The following is an 18,014-nucleotide window of genomic DNA, read 5'->3' as shown; positions in this document are numbered from 1 at the left end:
AATGACTCAAAATGGCGCTCGAGTCAAGGTGATCGCGGGTTATGTGTTTTGAACGCCCTGTGAGCAATGTAAACGAATAAGCAGCTCGAGCAGAAAATGTAATTTTTGTAAAGATGTTCTTTCTTCGATAATACGTGATGCTGATGAAGTGACAATCTACGTATTTCAAGTTAGTTCGCATTATAGCAATCTGCGTTGTTTGCGAATAATTTTTAACGTTTTACACACCACTACTATAGATGTTTTAATATAAACTAGTTACATTTTAAAAATTATATCTAATAAATAAATAAATGTGTAAACTAATCGATATTCTTCTCGAATAATGCCTTATATCTTACACACCATAAAACGGATTTCGTAATAATTTTATTTATCAACATAAGCGAATAGTCATAAAACCTGCCTATAAACATAAGCGAGTTTCTTACAGAATAGATGTTGTTCCAATAAATGCAAATTTATTTTTATTCAAAACGAGTTGCGTACACTACTTAAAACTAATCTGAAGTATCTTCCTGGTAGTGCTGTTTGAGGAAGTGCAATACCAGGGCAACCTGTTATGAAGATAGGGGATGTGTACCATTTACAGAAATTTCTAAATTTGCATTTATTAAATCGTAGTATTTTATAAATAAAATTAATATGCAAATTTACTTACACTAGGAATATTGTCGTTTGTACACACTCCTTCGGACAATAGCCGGTCCCTAATCTCCCAAGCAAATATCGACGGGCATTCCCGCTTGTACTCCGCGATTTTGGCCACCACGGGCGGGGTGGCCACTCGCGGTTTGCTGCCGCCTATGGCACGGGGCTTGATAGACCCCGTCTCGTAGTAGCGGCCCAGAATCTTGGAGACGCAGCCGTTCGAGACCTGCAGGATGCGGGAGATATCACAAGGCCGTGCGCCACTGTGGGCCAGCTCGACTATCTTCTGCCGAGTAGAGTCGGGCAACGGACGCCCGTTTACGTACACACCACCCAGTTGGTTGATGCCGCTGTGACCTGAAAGGGAAACGGGAAATGAGGTCTTCATTTTAAGAATAATATCGCAATGTGGTGATTAAAAACAGGCAAAAAGTGTGAAAAATATATAACTCGTTTGTTGCTATGGTTACAATGAGGTAACCATAGCAACAGTTTTAAAATTCTACCTGTCAAACACTACTACTACTATATATTATTTTTCTACCTTATTATTAGTCGAAATACTACCGTATATTATTTTCTTACTGGAGGAGGAGGGTTGAAACCCTAATGTTATACTGGAAAGGGCGAGGGAGGGAGGTTTTTCTGTAATGAAAGCTATTTCTTAGTTGGGAACTTCACTTTCACAACGAGTTGTGTTCGTCCAGCACTACTTAAAACCAGTCTGAAGTGTCTACCTGGTAGTGCTGTTTGAGGAAGTGCAACACTTATTATGAAGATCGCAAGTATTCCATATGTGGGATCTGTACCATTTACAGAAACTAAACTTTTATATCTTTTATAACCCGTTCGTTGCTATAGTTACCTCACTGTAACCATAGCATCAGTTTTTATTTATTTACAGCATTTTTAACTTTGATATTACGTTCAACATTTTCGCTACCAATATTACCAAATATTTCTACCTTACTATTAATCAATTATCGCTATATATTATTTCTCTACCTTACTATTAGTCGAATACGACTATATATTATTTTCTTACTAGGGGGAGGGTTTACATCTAAATATTATACTGGGTAGGGCGAGCGAAGGAGGAAAGATTTTTCTGTAATGACAGCTATTTCTCACTTTGGAACTTCTTCACTTTCACAACGAGTTGCGTGCGTCTGGCACTACTTAAAACTAATCTGAAGTGTCTTCCTGGTAGTGCTGTTTAAGGAAGTGCAACACCAGGGCAAATTATTATGAACATAGCAAGTACGTATTCCGTATGTGGGATCTGTACTATTTCCAGAAACAAAACTTTTATATCTTTTATAACCCGTTTGTTGCTATGGTTGCCTCACTATAACCATAGCAACAGTTTTGTCAGTTTATTATTTATTTACAGCATTTTTAACTTTAATATTACTTACATCATTTTCACTACCAATTATGACTTTACTATGTCGAATATTACTATATATTATTTCTCTACCTTACTATTAGTCGAAATACTACTATATATTATTTTCTTATTCGGGTGGAGGGTTGAAACTCCAATATTATACTGCAAAGTGCAGGGGAGGGCAGATTTTTCTATAATGACAGTTATTTCTTACTTGGAAACTTCTTCACCTTCACAACGAGTTTCGTGCCTCTTGCACTACTTAAAACCAATCTGAAGTGTCTTCCTGGTAGTGCTGTTAGAGGAAGTGCAATACCAGGACAACTTATTATAAAGTTAGCAAGTATTACCTCACTGTAACTATAACAATAGTTTGGTCAGATTTTTAACTTTAATATTGCTTACACCATTTTCAGTACAAATGCTGCCAAATATTTCTACCTTACTATGTTCTCTACCTTACTATTAGTCGAATATTATTGTATATTATTTTTCTACTTTACTATTATTCGAATATTATTGTATATTATTTTCTTCTTATTCAGGGGAGGGTTGAAACCCTAATATTATACTGGAAAGGGCGAGGGAGGGAAGATTTTTCTGTAATGACAGCTATTTCTTCCTTGGAAACGTTTTCACCTCCACAACGAGTTGCGTATATCTTGCACCACTTAAAACCAATCTGAAGTGCTGTTTGAGGAAATGCAATAGCAGGGCAACTTGTTATGAAGATAGCAAATATTTCGTATGTGGAATCTGTACATCTATTTGCGAAGTACTGGTTAAATACTTTTCCACGTAAAGAGATATTCAATGTAGCTTACAAGGTTGATAATACTTCCATCTCAACCATCCCCAAACAAAATGATTAAGAAATCTTCCTAATTAAGAAGCCACGTTGTCAACATATTTTCTCTCTCAACTAATCACATGAAGTAAAACTTATATTTCTTTTATTGATTCATATTAAAGTAAACAGCGACACGCTTCAAAAGTCAGTACCAGAGGATTCAGTTCCTCCCCTTTTTTAAAACCTTGTGTGACTGTATCGGACTTCAGCCTTGTAAAGAACATTTACTTAAAGAAAATTCGGTTTTGTGTTGTATATTTATTTTTCCTGGAAGAGAAAATTTAAAAAAGCTCTAAATATAAAAACTAGCTCGTTCTGTGAAATTGGATATGGCGCTGATAGGTAAAATAATATTTTATTTCATTGACTACTGAAGGCCTCTAGGATTACCACTTCCTGGTGTGGGTTTAGATGGCAAAAGCTTGTAAATTTTTCTACATTTCTTGGTAATAGAATTCCTACTGGGTTTTAGATTTTGTGTGCTGATCTAGCTGGATGCTTTTCTCTTGTTCAAAGGCATTTTTTAAGTTTTATTTAATATTGGAATTCAATTCTAGGACAATCTCCTAGTTTTCCACCGGGGCCCTCCAGAATTTCATACTTTTTTCAAGATGGTGTTTTAAAGTTTATTTCAAGGCGTTCAACCTTCTTTCTTTCCCTAGATCCAGACACTTCAACAGGTCAGTCTAAAAGACCCTTTTTTTTTTAACTTTGGGATGCTCTTTCCTGAAGCTTTTGGATTTATAAATTTACAACTGAAATGTTAAAATTTGTGAAGTTCTTGATTTAGAGCGGTCAGGTCAAAGAAAGAAATTGTAACTAGGGTTTTGGAATTTCTTATAAATTCCAAGAACGCCTTGAAATAAGCTTTTCGACACCATCTAGGGAAAAGCATGAAATTCCGGAGGGTCACAGTAAAAAATCAGGAGATTGTCCTAGAATTGAATTCCAGATTCAAAAGACAAAAATAGAAGGTTTATTTATTTAATACTGTTTGAACATTCTATTGAAGAATACTTCAAACAAAGCATTATAGTCTGTACTATAAAAACAGAGACATTTATAAAAATAAATATTTTAAATTTCGATTGAATAAACAATAGTTGGCAATCTTATTGTGGTTTTTATTATCTCTGATAATAAACACAACAAAGGCTTTTTGAGCCTTGCATTGTGTTCAATAGAGACTACTCTTCTCGATATTTGATGTCTTAAGAAATCTTTAGAAAGACTTCGTGTAAAAATATTTATAAAGTTAATTTTTTAACAGAAACAAAACAAAGGGTTTTTTTTTTGTGGTATCTGAGTTTATCTTGATTCTGGAAGTTTCTTGCTGTGGCCTATTGTTATACACCCCTGTCGACATATTGCACTTTTAAAAAGGTGGCTATAGTTTTGCTTTAAAAGTAACTCCTCTGCATAACCATTGTCAACTACTATTGTCTTTACCATAGTATAATTAATTAAAAACACTTACGCCTCAACTACCGATATTGTAACCAATAGAGAAATGGAAGAAGATGGAGAGAGAGAGAAAAAAAAGCGTATTTTTGGAAGGGTGACAAAATGTCTCTTTCAAGTCTTGGCTTTGTGAAAAGAAGGGGTATTTTGTGAATTACTTAATTATGCAAATGAAACAGATGGGAGCATCGTTGATGTGGAAAGAAAAAAAAAACACGCATAAAGACAAAGCGTACTTGAAGAAAGAAGTACTTGATTACGTTTAGAAAAAGCAAAGATTTAATGGTGCACTCGAAGTTCATTTGGTGACATATAAACAAACGACGTTGCAAAAGAATAAAACTTGGATAACAAGATAACAAAAAATTAAATTTGCACAAAGATAGTTCCAATAAGGTTACATAGCTTAGGGAATGTAGAATCGCATCAGCCACAGAAATCTTACAGGTGTTTAAAGGTTGCACCAACTAAATAAAACTCTTGATTTCCAACCAAAGAAGTCAGGCGTTACCATTGGAAAATGAAAACAAATTTCTTCTCCTTTTTTTCAGCAGTAATTATGTAAAAAACAGTGTTGGGAAGAAGAAACATCTTTCATGAGCTTCAGTGATGCAAAGGGCTATGAATTTGGAAATCGCTGGCTTTGTATGTTTCAAAACAAAAAGCTTGTTTTTTTTAAAATAACAAGGACATATTACAGCCATATATTACAACTCATAAGTCGCATCATCTTATTAAAACTCGCATCAGTTTTTCGGAGAAACTCTCCCACTTCATGAACTGTGTTACTCAGGCTCAATCCTTTAAGAGCTGCATCCAGTCTTCAGTGGATGGATCAATGTATCGATCACCACATATTAAATAATAATAAATGTCCTCTGCTTCCTTTGTTTGGTTTTTCTAGGTTTTTCCTAGAAAAATCTGTTTTAAATGCATCGCTTGTTCAATATCGATCCAACTGTTTTGGATGCGTCTTGATTTTCGGATGACGTCGAAGATATGTGAGGGGTAGCTCAAATGGTAGTTAGCTACATGTTTATACTCAGCTTACCTAATTTAAATTTTAAAAAAAAAGTTATTTTTTGTGGCAGTGCGGTAAGGGTGACTTGTACTTTGCTGTACTCTTCTAGACTTTTTAAGAATAACTTTGTTTTCTCCAGTGTTTAAATAAAATTATAAAGGCAAATTGCTTTGAAATGAAAGAACTTGTCACTCAGTAGCAATACGTATATCAATTAAACTGGGGAATTTATGAAATTCGTATTGAACTGTGATCAAGCCAAGGGTAGGGTTCTGAAAAAGTTGCTAAATGGAATAACTGTCGCTTTGGAAAACTGGATGGGATAAACCTAAAATCGAGCTTCACTATACAAACTTGCAATAGGCTAATAAAGAAATTATGAAAAATTAAGTTCCCAAAACTTATTTAAATACCTTAGAATTGATTTCTGAGCAGTTTGTCGATATGTACGTATTTGATTTTAATATAAGTTCGAAAAGGAGCAGTCATATTGTATTCAAAGAGATTAAAGTGCGTGAAAGGACCAGTAGCAAAGATATTCAAAAGCAGAATCAGTCAAACCAAGGCGCTTAAGTTACTTTGAAGAAGCTCAGTGACCCAGCACGATAATATTCCCCGAACAACGTGTAGGGTGCAGCCAATACGCTTTTCTTCTTCGATGCTGTAATTGTGGGCAACATATATTAATTTGTTCATTGAGACTCGTGTTTTTTTCTAAACACGAGTCTCATATTCGGACATCATCACGATTTTCTTTTGATAGTGCTCGAATACTTTTCGTAGGGTGATGTATATATCCACTGGTCTCCTCTATACGGAGGATACCAGAAAATTTTATTAGAATCGAGTGTATTTTAATTATAACATATTGCAAGTATTATAAGGGTAACTTCATGGTATTTGCATCAGACTCAAAGACAGTTATTCAAGATATCTCTTGAATTATTCAAGAGAGACATCACCAGAGAGACACCACAAAAACTTATATTTGGATACTGTAAGTAAATAAATTTTTAAAAAGATCTATGCTTTATATCACTGGGTGAATTTTTCTTTCTCTGATTTCCCTCCTCCCTCCCCCGAGTGTCCCACGCATCACTGGAACCAATCTTTAACTATCTGTTTCAAGGCTATCTGACGCCCCTGCTACAAGCTGCCATTACGTGCTGAGACACATAGTAAAAAACGGATTTCAAAAATGACCTATCAAATGTTACTAAATACCGCTGTCTACGGAAGGTGAAATGCAAATAATCGGGCAAGGAAACCTCGAGGACCCCCCTCATCCCTCCCGGAATACTCCCAAGACGATGGCGTGTTTCCAATAATGCCATTTATCATCGAGTTTGAGTCTGTGTGGGCAGAAAATCAAGCAGTCAGTCAATCAGTCATCTCAGTAATCCATCATATTTGCAACTCTACTTTATATATTTATACCCTTGCTAAGCAACAATCGCTCACAATCAATCACTCCTTAAATCGATCAATTATTTTCAGTTTTGTTATTCGAGAACCACACTTTATATCATTTTCTATGGTAATATTACTACTCAAATGTTTGCTATACTATTGCGAAACTTGCTTTGAGAAGTTGTCCTTAAAGATTGAAAACTTCTGTGTATCCTTGCTTTAAAAACAGCATTCATACGTGTTCAACTTTTCAGTTGAATCTCCAAAACGAAAATGGAAAGCATTCTGCTAGTTAAAAATAAAATATGGATTAAGTTATTTAACAGCCAAAATACTGGCTACAATAAAATCATACAACAAAACAAAAATACATTTTCCTTGAATTACAAGAACTGGATATGAGTGGGATGAAAAGGTATTAGACGAAGAGAGGTGAAGGGCGAATTAATCGGGTCAGTTCAGAAAAGAGAAAATAACTGTTGATAAGGTTATTAATATTACATAATTTTGATGATTTTTATGAGTTATGACGTATCTCTTGACGTGTATCTTTCGAATTTTGATCGTTCTTGAGTTAAAAAATCTATTAGTATTAAGAATTGGTGTACTGTGTGTTTTTAGCATTTTTTTTTATTAATTTTCATTGTTTAATAAATTTTTCCGGTGTATATAGACGTATGGAAATGCTTTCTTTATATTTATTTATTATTTTTTTTAAATTTAAGGTTATAGTGTTAGTATTTTCCCTGAAGATAGGCAGTCTCTTACCTTTATGCGGCATGGCTTCTAGGCCGGTTAAGCCTAACGTGGTGGCAACACCCAAGCCAAACTGACTGACAACCGGCCACTCCAGTTAGGTTAGGTGATGCAAACCGTACCGAGGAGAAGAAAATCCTAGATGAGGACGATATTGTTCAGGTGTGAACCTGAAAAGAGGGAAAAAAATCAAAAAAAGAAATTAATGAAACGCTGATCACAAGTTAGGTAAAATTAGAAATTTGTTTTAGAAAGATCGAAAGATAAACAAATGTTCTATAATACTGTAAAAGAGAAGGCATAAAAGGGATGATAAGGGAAAGAAAGAAAGAAGAAATTTGTTTCTGCTTCTATTTATGTATTAATAGTTTCCATTTTTAGTGAAAATGAGTTCAGTTTTGTTGAACAATTTGTCCACAATGTAAATAGATAAGGGGGAAGGGCAACAAAATTACAGTATCAAAATTTGTGACGTATCTAATCTAAATTTCGATCTATTAAAACAATAAAAATGGCTTTCGCTAATGGACTGGCTTGTCGGATCATGTTTTTACAGGAAACTAAAGAAAAAATATTTATTTCTTTTTAATAAATATTAAAAATTAAAATATAAAACTCTTATTTTTTATTATTACAGAAAATTTCAAATTAACACGGAACAAATGCAGAATTACATTCTACACCTAATCATAAAAACAAAAAAAGCATATACTGTATCACGCTACACAGGCTGCGTTTACCAGGAGGTTGTCAAGATCCAAATATACCAATTGTATCTGTTTGATGGAATTTTTTTCAGTGCCTCATTTTGCACTCGTGATCCTCAATTTTGAACAAATGAATCGTTTTAGAAGAAATAAGATTCTCAACTCTCCAAACCTGTGCTGAAGAAAACCACATACGATTATTAATACTCATTATCAGCATACCTTTTCCTATAAGATTCTTGCAATCCGTGTTATTGTGTGGTGTCCTTTCGATTAATCCGGTTGGTCCTTATTTTTTTTTACCAGCAACACCTCCAGGACCGGCATACCTACATTTTTTGTGGAAGAGTTTGTGAGAACTATTGGAAGACATATTGCTAGAAAAGATGGCAGAAGATCGTGGTTTATATACTGCTGGACAAAATTAACAGAACACGTAGAAAAAGTGGTGTAACTCGTGGTGTAGTTCTCTTCTCTGATGAGTCCCGTTTTAGCCTACAAAGAGATTCTAGACGTTATTTCATCTGGAGACAACGAGGAATGCGGTACTATTCCTCCAGAGAAAGGGACATTTATGGTGGAGGCGGTGTTCTCGAGTGGGGCAGAATAATGGTCAAGAGCCACACCCCTCTTCCTGATTTTGATCGGAGTAGCGTAACCGCGCAGAGGTACCGAGAACAGATCCTCGAACTCTATGTACGACTACACATAGAGTTCGAGGTGGGGGAATATCTTGGAACTAAAGAGATCCAACGACTGCCGTGGCCAGCACTATCACCAGACTTAGCACGCCAACAGCCAACTCCTCGGTCACTTTATGAGCTAAATTCTGAGTTGGTGGAAGAATGGGATTTGTTGCCACGGAATCTTACAGACACCCTTATGCCGAGTATGGTTAACTGCTCTCAGTCCTGTTTAGCCGTTGGAGCCATACCGATGCCATGTGACCATATTTTCGAGCATCTTGTATCTACTTCTGTAAAGTGACCTTTTTTAAATTTCTATTTTTGTCAATGTACAAATTACACGTGCGCATTTTGTCTAATCATAACTGGCCAATTAGAAATGCAGTACTGCACATTCTTGTACATTGTTCATACATTCATTTCCGTTTCTAAATATGTCATATTTATTTATTTAGGAAATCAGAACCATACTTTAAGGAGCAATACATTTTTAAATATAAAGATAATTAGCAATTTAAATATTAGATGGAATTACACGTTTAAGTCAGCAAAGAAAAATTTTCAGTCGACAAATGCATACATAAAGTTACAACTTAAATATCTTTATATTAAATCCACTATTGTATTGAAGTTTACCATTTAGAAAAACTAAACGTCCATTTTGACGTTTCCTTAATTATCATTATATAATTACATTCAGTTAAGATCCTTAACATCAAATATTTTAATCCTAATTGGCTATCTTCAGTATACGCACAACTAATATCATATCCACAGAGTAGGATGGTTATTCAAGATCATTAGACGATAAATGAGAAGTGCATCACCTTGATATTCTTTAGGTCCATCATTACCCTGAACAGGAGAATTACTGCCACCGATTACCTTGATATTCTGAGTGACTGGATTCATCCCATGATGCAAACATTGTTTCACACAAACAATGCTGTTTCAAGATGATAATGCTCCAATACACACAGCATGGTGCGTCCAATCTTGGTTTGAGGAGCTAAACAAGAACTGAGGCTAAACATCTCCCATGGCCTGCCCAATCACCAGACTTAAACGTTATTGAGCCACTGTGGTATATTTGGAGAGGAGAGTGAGAAGTAGGTTTCCTCCACCTTCATCATTCAAGGAGCTTGAAACGTTCCTCCATAAAGAATGGCCCAATATTCCTCTTAAGACAGTTCAACATTTATTTGAATCTATTCCACATAGAATACAAATTCTTTTAAAAGGAAAGGATGGTCCAACCCCATATTACTGCATACCTGTAACTCTTATCGCAGGTGTTTCCATTATTTTGTCCACCACTTTATATATTCTGTATATTAAAGAGAATAGTTGATATAACACTCTCCTGGAGACTGTTGTCCATTGAGTGTAAATATATCTCTGTATTACCCCTCACATTCTGTTAACTCTTAGTTATTTTTTTTTAAAATTGCCTTTTAATAGCTCAGACACTGATGAATCTTTTTAACACTATTTGTCATATACTAGTAAAAGGAATGGATTAATTCAAGAACAATATTTTGCAATAACAAGAGTAAATAATTTTCAAGATATTACTGGAAATCGGACTATTCCGGAAGCGTGTTTCAGAGTTAAAAATAAGTTGACCTAACCCGTCGTACTGCCTGGTAAGATTTTAAGTATTGTCTTGTATTTCGATTAAAAAAAAAAAAAAAAAAATGGTTAGTCTTCACTACAAGGTTCTTACCCATAGATCTTTGCGGCAATGAGTGACAGCTGGGTATAGCTCCGCGCACTGCTTCACAGTGATTGGAGGATCTAGCCCTGAGAGGAAAATCTTTAGAACTGATGAAAAATGAATCTTCAAAGTTGATAACACTTATGTCCACAGCTCCATCTTAACCAAATCATGTTCCACCAAAGCCGTTGGATCTTCATCGTCATGTCCTGGATCTTGTCATATCTTCAGAATGGATTTCTTGAAATTGCAATCTAAATTCGCTAAAGGGCAGATTATGGCCAGAGTGTGATGTAGTTGGATGACCTAAAAGCCACCCTAAAATCGCATTCTAAAGCTATCACTGGTCAGCAGCCACTGGACATTGCGTGTTCGACGATCGATGAGTGGATTGGTGGATGGAAGGGCTTTTAAAACAGAACTTTCAAAAGCAGGTGTCACGACTTCATGATGCTGCACTGTGTCCCAAATGGTATTGCCAAATTTTGATATCGTACCAGTATTGTTTTCACTGTGGTTTCCTTTACACAAATTGATATAATTGATTGATTACAATAACATTATTGATTGATATATTAAAAATTTACATTTATTTCTCCACACGGTAGCTGGTGAGCTTCGGATACGATCTTCTCTTTGAAAGTCAATAACTGACGTGCTCGATTTCAGATTATGTTTATTACTGCACATCTTTCCTCTGTTTACATGTTTTGATAGGCGCCTCCGTAGCCAGGTGGGCAGGAGCAGCAGTGCGTAGCACACGCTTCTTGATTAGACCGGGGTTCGAGCCCGTCACCACCAAATACGGAGGATGCGGAAAGGTCAAGAAATGACCACCGCATATCCCCAGAGCAATATGGCCTTAGCTGCTAATGCTCCTAAAAAACTAAATAACAACAACATGTTTTGACCCGAAACAAAGGAAGTCGCGTAACGGTACATTTAACACCAACTTAAAAAAGAAGTAACCAAACCAGTGGGGTGTCGAACAATTACAAAATTCAGAATTGCGTGTCCAGTCAAAATATTATGACAACCCACCTAATAGTGGCCATTCCCTCCTCTTACCGCCAGTACCACTGCCACACAACGAGGCATGGACTATTTAAAGCCTCTGAATGTTTCAGGAGTTATGTTGTACCATGTCCCCAGGATTGCTTCGGGCAAATTTTCAATAGTCCGTAGTGGAGGATTCAAACTCCAGATTTGTTGATCCACCTAATTCTAGATGTGTTCTATGACCTGCGAATTCGGCAGCTAAGGTAATATCTGGAAGTCACTGTCGTGTTCGGGAAACCACTCCCAAATAATGCTGGCAAACGTGGAAGAGCTCATTATTCTGCTGGAGTGTACACCTTTGCCATCGGGGAAGACAGCCGCCATGAAAGGGTGAACAATGGATGGACAGTTTTCAGCATTCAGAGTGCGGTCAATGGGCATGAGGACTCCACGAAAACATCCCCTATACCAAACACTGGCACCACCTGCCTGTTGCACCAGGACATCAGAGCGATTCCTCTCTGTACTTTGTGGCCGTACTACCATCCACTCAACACAGCAGGAAACGGGATTCATCTGAAAAAGCAACGTTTTTCCAGTCATCATCCAATGAAGCCATTGTTCAAATGCAACTTTTTAGGTGACGTTGGCAGTGGGTGGCCATAAGCATGGGTACCTTGACGAGACGCCTACTCCGGCTGTCACACGAAGAAAAGGTCATTGTATCGTGGTCTTAGAAACACCTCTGGTGAAAGTCCATGGTCAGCCGTTTTCCATCCATCAGCTCGCACAAGGGAGGGACATCCTTCGTTCATCACAACCATCACTGAGGCGTGGGTATTGCCATTGGCCTGGAGACTTCTGCCTTGTCCACTTTTGGAATACCTTAACTACAGCAAAACGCGAACAGCCCACTAGATTCGACTGACACCCTTCAACCAGTACCAAACAATCATCGTTTTATCGAAGTCCATTAGATCACGTCTCTTGCCCATGTCGATCAAGTATGGACCACCGCGACACGTGTGCCACCAAGCGGAAAAGAATTTTAGATTGTTAAAAATGTATAGATAGAGAAAGAAAGAACATGTAGAGTGTCATGTGGATGGAAATAGAGAGAGAGAGATTGGATAAAAGCGAAGAACAGAGAGAAATAACGAGCCGTCCCTGCAGACATCCGTCCTCAGTGGCCAAATGACTGTCAGCAAGAGACACGCCAGAGTATAGAAGATCGTAATTACATTTTCAAAATGCCTTCAGTTTTAGTCCGTGAATATCCTGCTGACAAGTATCCCATGATTCATTCTGTTCCCTTTAGCTAAACGAATATTAATGATGATCCCAACGAGTTTGTACGAGCTTTCAACGAAACCCTTCGCTCCTAATTAAATCACTACCGCCATTACTCGGTGCAGCTATTATTCTCTCGCTGCTACGGAGCTTTTAAACTTTAACGACACCGAAGATTAATGCGTTTCGGGTGCACGGTATGTTTACAATCTTTCATATTTTGGTTACAATCACCACCACCACCGCAGGCAGCGATGTGCACAAACACACACGGACTGTGTTTAATGCTTCCAAACAACCCCGTACTCGCGCAGACCCTTTCAATGCACGTAACCTGCGGTGATGACAAAAGTTCAAGTAGTTATATGGACGATGCCTCGCTCCAATTTGCTACTCCATCACGACAATCGGCCTAAAAATACAATGGGACGTGAACAGTTGGTAACTGCAGCGAGTCCCTTGATGCAATGCAAAGTACATTTATGATGAATTTCTATAAATCTGTAAACTGCATGGGTCCCGTGAACATTTGCCAAAATTCTAAACAATCCAGGTTGAAATTAAACTCTACCATAGTCTTGGGACAAAGCAACTTCAAGTACTGTAATTCGTTTTAAGATTCTTTTGGATTAAGTGTATCTCGTGCAAAGATTTAACACCTGGCATCGGGTGAAACTAATTAGTAACATTTGTTCAAGTTATAGTTACGCATTTTTGGCAAAATTACACCCAGATATTTCGTAGAATGGATCCACTAGGATCTAACTCCACGTTTCACCATTCTTCCATCCAGAATTATGACCACCCCCTCCGTAAGGAGCTTTGAAGGATTACTCGCAGTACAAAAACCCGAACAGCTTTAGAAACAGCATGTCTTGTTTCGGAACTCAACAGCAGGTCACTGTGCGACAGCTGAAATCGCAATACAATATGGGGAATGCAAGAACAATATTTCAAATGACATTGCGCTCACACTCAGACATATGGGGTTCCACAACAGATGACCCTCCCCTCACCGCTGATCATCGTCGACAGCGAATGTTGTGGGGTCAGCAACTCGTTCACTGGAGGGACTGGAGTACTGGAAAAGAGTGTGCTGGTCGAATGAGTCCAAATACCTGGCGCAACACGCCGACGGCCGTCTTCGTGTGTGGCCCAAGCATCACGAGTCCGTGGATCCATCGTGCATGATACCCACTATCATTATGGGGCATGTTTTTCTCTCAATAACTAGGTACCCCTGATGCGTATAGACCAAAATTTCACTGATGAAGTCTACCGGCAGACAAATATTGTCTGCCTTGAAGGGCCAATCATTGGATTTCACCCTTTAGGACAGACAATCTTTGTAGTGCCTGAGATTCACACTAAGTTGTGGCCTACTTCCTCGTGGTGTAGAGAGACACTGGAAAGGTTTTCCAGGTGATCACTTTCCTGGTGACAAAGTGGCCAGAAAAAAAGTTACAGAGTTCTGTATTACTCAAAGAGTACCAAGGCGGAGTTGGACTAATGTTCTGAAGCAACTCTACATAATCTGGTAATCATCTGGTGAGTATGGGCTTGGCACACCCAGCTGGATATCATTCTTCTCTTTTTTGGTGATTTCCTTCCACTTGTGACTTTCTCTCTCTCTCAGGGTAACTCAGGTTTTTTTTTTTTTTTTTTTTTTTTTTGGTTTTTGGCTGGTGCAGCAAAAGCCTCAGGCTTCCATGCATGCATCATACGGCTAATTATAATAATATAATAATAATAAAAAGAAGATATCACCCATCTCGATTGGCCTTCAAATTCGCCTGACCTCAGTCCAATTGAACAGCCGTGGAATGTTTTGGAATGGAAATAAGGCGTGTGGACACACACATCCGTCATCTATTCCGATACTGTGGAAAGCCTTGCAGAGTGCATGGTTACAGATCCCTACAGACATCTAGTGGAGTCAATTTCTTAAGCGAATAGCAGCTGTGATCCGTTCTAACGGTGTCCCAACACAATATTAGGTAGGTAGTCATAATCCAGTGCATATTCAGTGTATTTGTCTACTACTGTACTGTGTTCGGTAGAGAACTGTGAGGCCGAACTACATTTTCCAACACATCCCGGACAATCTCAATTCGTTGGAAATCTGATGAATTAGGTGGCTTGAGTAGATGTTGGAAATCTTGAAAGTGTTTCTCGGACCATTCTGATAGTTGCATTGCAATCTTGGAAGAAAAACCCATGAAAAAAAATCCAATGATAACACCTTATTGAAAATCTAAAAGATCAAGTGTCTTCACTATGACTGGATCGACCAAAAGCTGGAGCTTTTGGTCGATAGCTTTTTGGAAAGCATACAATCTTTATCTGATACCAAGGAACGTGCGATAATACCATGTGACATCTGCATACTATACGTTGAATTATCTGTTGACGCCAATGTAAAATCCTACCAAGTTTCTAAACTTTTAGCCAGTGAAGATGGTAATTTACTCTATAATTTTATTCTTTTATTCTTTCCTTAAATATTTTGCAATTTAATATTGCTTCTGTTTCGGACTTTATGGAACTGTTTGATTCAAACAGTCTCAAACCATATTATGCACTTTTAACAAGAGCTTCGAAGTCCTCCCTCTGACTGAACACCCCACGATCTCTCTGTAGCTGCTAATGAAATCAAATAGTTCTGCTGTACTGTACGCGGTCAACCCAAACACGTATATTACTGTATTTCCAGGTACTGTACAGTAAAAGACGTAATCCTCTATAAAGGTGGTTACGTTGTTATTTTACATTCGCCCACGTTCCTTCTTGTTGTTGATGGGTTTTAGGAGCATCAACGAGTAAAGCCATGCTTTGTATATTTTCTGTAAATGTGTTCTGAGGTTGATTTTCTGTTTCTGGATGAAAATCCCTAATTTCCGGGAGAAAAAACCATGCTACCCTCGCCCGAGACCGACTAACAGAGCCACGTTGTGAAAGAATCCCATAAAAATTCCTCCCGTCATCGACTAGACTCGAACTCAAGTCTTTTCCGCCCGGTGTGGGGAGGACCATGGATGAATTTAAGTTCTCTGTGGTTCAATGTTGTATTATAAAACCATAATTTGCAGAAGATTCACTAAATCCACTGGGTCGTCTGAGATGATGGGTGGGCATATTTTATTTTTTCAGCAGAAAGCACACTAGCTAGTATCATTAAATCTTATTCAATAAGTTTCTTAGCAATGCCTAGGTTATTCATTTGTTGATGTCCATGAGGGTTTAGCAATTGAATTCTCAATATTTTTACCATTTTTCTTCTTCTTTGAAAAACTGTGGTGGTATTAGTTAGTGATTTGTAGAAAATCTATTGAGTGGATACCTGTGCCTCTAAAACCAGAGACAGGTTCCTAACCACCAAGCTTTGAAGGTATCTTTAAAAGATACCTCCAAACTATTGATGGGCTGCTTGGTTGAAAACTCTCTTGTAGTAGTCTTAAAAAATGACTTTCTAGGGACTGCAATTGTGATGTAATATCCCCATAGACAAAGCATTATAATGTCATGGCTTACCCAAAATTCCAGAGCAAAACAGGATTCTGCATGTGATGTCCAGCTACTACAAGGGTTAGCAGGCTTTTATTTTAAAAAAATGTTCGAACAGATCCTATATTATTCTGCAAATTCCGATCAATCGTGGTTTCTCGAGTAAGCCTTGGAACTACCCCAAACAATTCTCGCAGACTGACTGCTACTGAGATCCTAAGTCAAATTTTTTAGGGGTGCAACAGCCCATCTCTCCCGGTTCCTTCTACCGGCTGATAATGCTCCCCTTTCTCCTCGCAGAAGCTGATACGGATGTCACTGGAACGACCATCTTGGAGGTAGTCTAGTACCTAGAAGAATAGTGATAATTTATTTGACTGAAGAGTATTGAACTTGAACATTTCTCAAGTTGACACAAGGGCTTCATACCACCAAGACTCTTCCACTGAATGCCCTCTCCGTGCATCTGGGGGATAATTAAAGAACGGATACATGTCTGGTTAGTTTGCTTAGGCTTTGCGCTGATGTGATTAATTCCATGATGCGTCGATATATCGCGTCTGTAAATTTTTCTCTTTTTAGGGATGAAAATCTCGAAGGTTTTTTTTTAATTATTATTTTACCACGGTGTGAAAAAAGCTCATAAAAGTTTCGTCGATGCCAACGAGAATATTTCTAATTTTTCATAGACACAATGTACTAATGCTTCATGGCCTTAGTTACCTTGACATTTACGTGCACTAGTAATCTATCCTAACCGTAAAGATGGATTACTAGTACAGTTTAATTTTAATGACTGCGACTACTGAACTGACTCCCAAACTGCCTCTCCGATAGAAGATTGTGAACCCTGATAATTAAACTTCACATGCTACAGAATACCGGTAATTAACCCCCTTAACAGAATTAATTAATGGGGTCTTCTGAATGTAAAATTAAAATTGATTGCTTAATGTAGACTGATTTTATAACGATCTATTAAAAAAAATAAAAATCCGTTTCATGTACTGACTAAAATGCTCTAATATTGGCTAAATTTGCCTCCAAGCTCAGAAATTTGATGTCCATGGGAATATATACAACCCACCAAAAGTATACGGACACCACTTTTCATAATCCTTTGGATCTTGAAAGAAAATCGAAGTTTCTCAATGGCCTAGGAAGAAACCGACATGTATCCCGCATACTTTATGGAGGATAATCTATACCCTTACGCAGAAGGTGGAGCGTATTTTCATACCGCATTACAAATTAAGGTAGTTTGAATCTCAATAATGAAGAAGGAAGTCGGTGACATTGCAATCCAGCAGGTATAAAGGACTGGGAAAGACATTTTGTAATGTTGATCGTCGTTCTATTGTGCACAGATTTTGGAGAGGGTTCCCAGAGTCAGAGACCAGTAAAAGAAGACACCATGGAGGAGGTGGCCATTGGGTGATACCTGTAAATGAATCCAGATACCTCTAACTGTTAGCAGGAAGATACGAGTGCACCACCTTGTCTGTGTTATCATTTGGACCTTATGACAGATAAAGAAGTTCCTGTGGCAGCTATGCAAGACGGTTTTTGGTG

At 37.6% G+C, this 18,014-nt stretch overlaps 1 protein-coding gene across 4 annotated transcripts in view; it reads right to left on the bottom strand.

The window, feature by feature from the left end:
* The window catches only part of LOC150082147 (paired box protein Pax-6-like), a 66,983-nt gene that overhangs the window by 26,183 nt on the left and 22,786 nt on the right, over nucleotides 1–18,014 (bottom strand). For all 4 annotated transcript variants that reach the window (XM_090379134.1, XM_090379135.1, XM_090379136.1 and 1 more), the window contains exons 2-3: nucleotides 7,552–7,709; nucleotides 662–1,008 (exon numbers count right to left, since the gene is read on the bottom strand). In XM_090379134.1, coding sequence (XP_090235260.1) covers nucleotides 662–1,008; nucleotides 7,552–7,564 — 360 coding nt within the window. In that variant the 5' untranslated portion in view covers nucleotides 7,565–7,709. The remainder of the gene's footprint in view (nucleotides 1–661; nucleotides 1,009–7,551; nucleotides 7,710–18,014) is intronic.

The sequence above is a fragment of the Mastigoproctus giganteus genome, chromosome 8 (genome assembly GCF_048544385.1).
Source record: "Mastigoproctus giganteus isolate SK-2022 chromosome 8, ASM4854438v1, whole genome shotgun sequence".
In the NCBI taxonomy this organism is placed as follows: domain Eukaryota; kingdom Metazoa; phylum Arthropoda; class Arachnida; order Uropygi; family Thelyphonidae; genus Mastigoproctus; species Mastigoproctus giganteus.
Note: the sequence above shows the minus strand (reverse complement) of the source record. Positions and strands in the feature narration are given on the sequence as shown.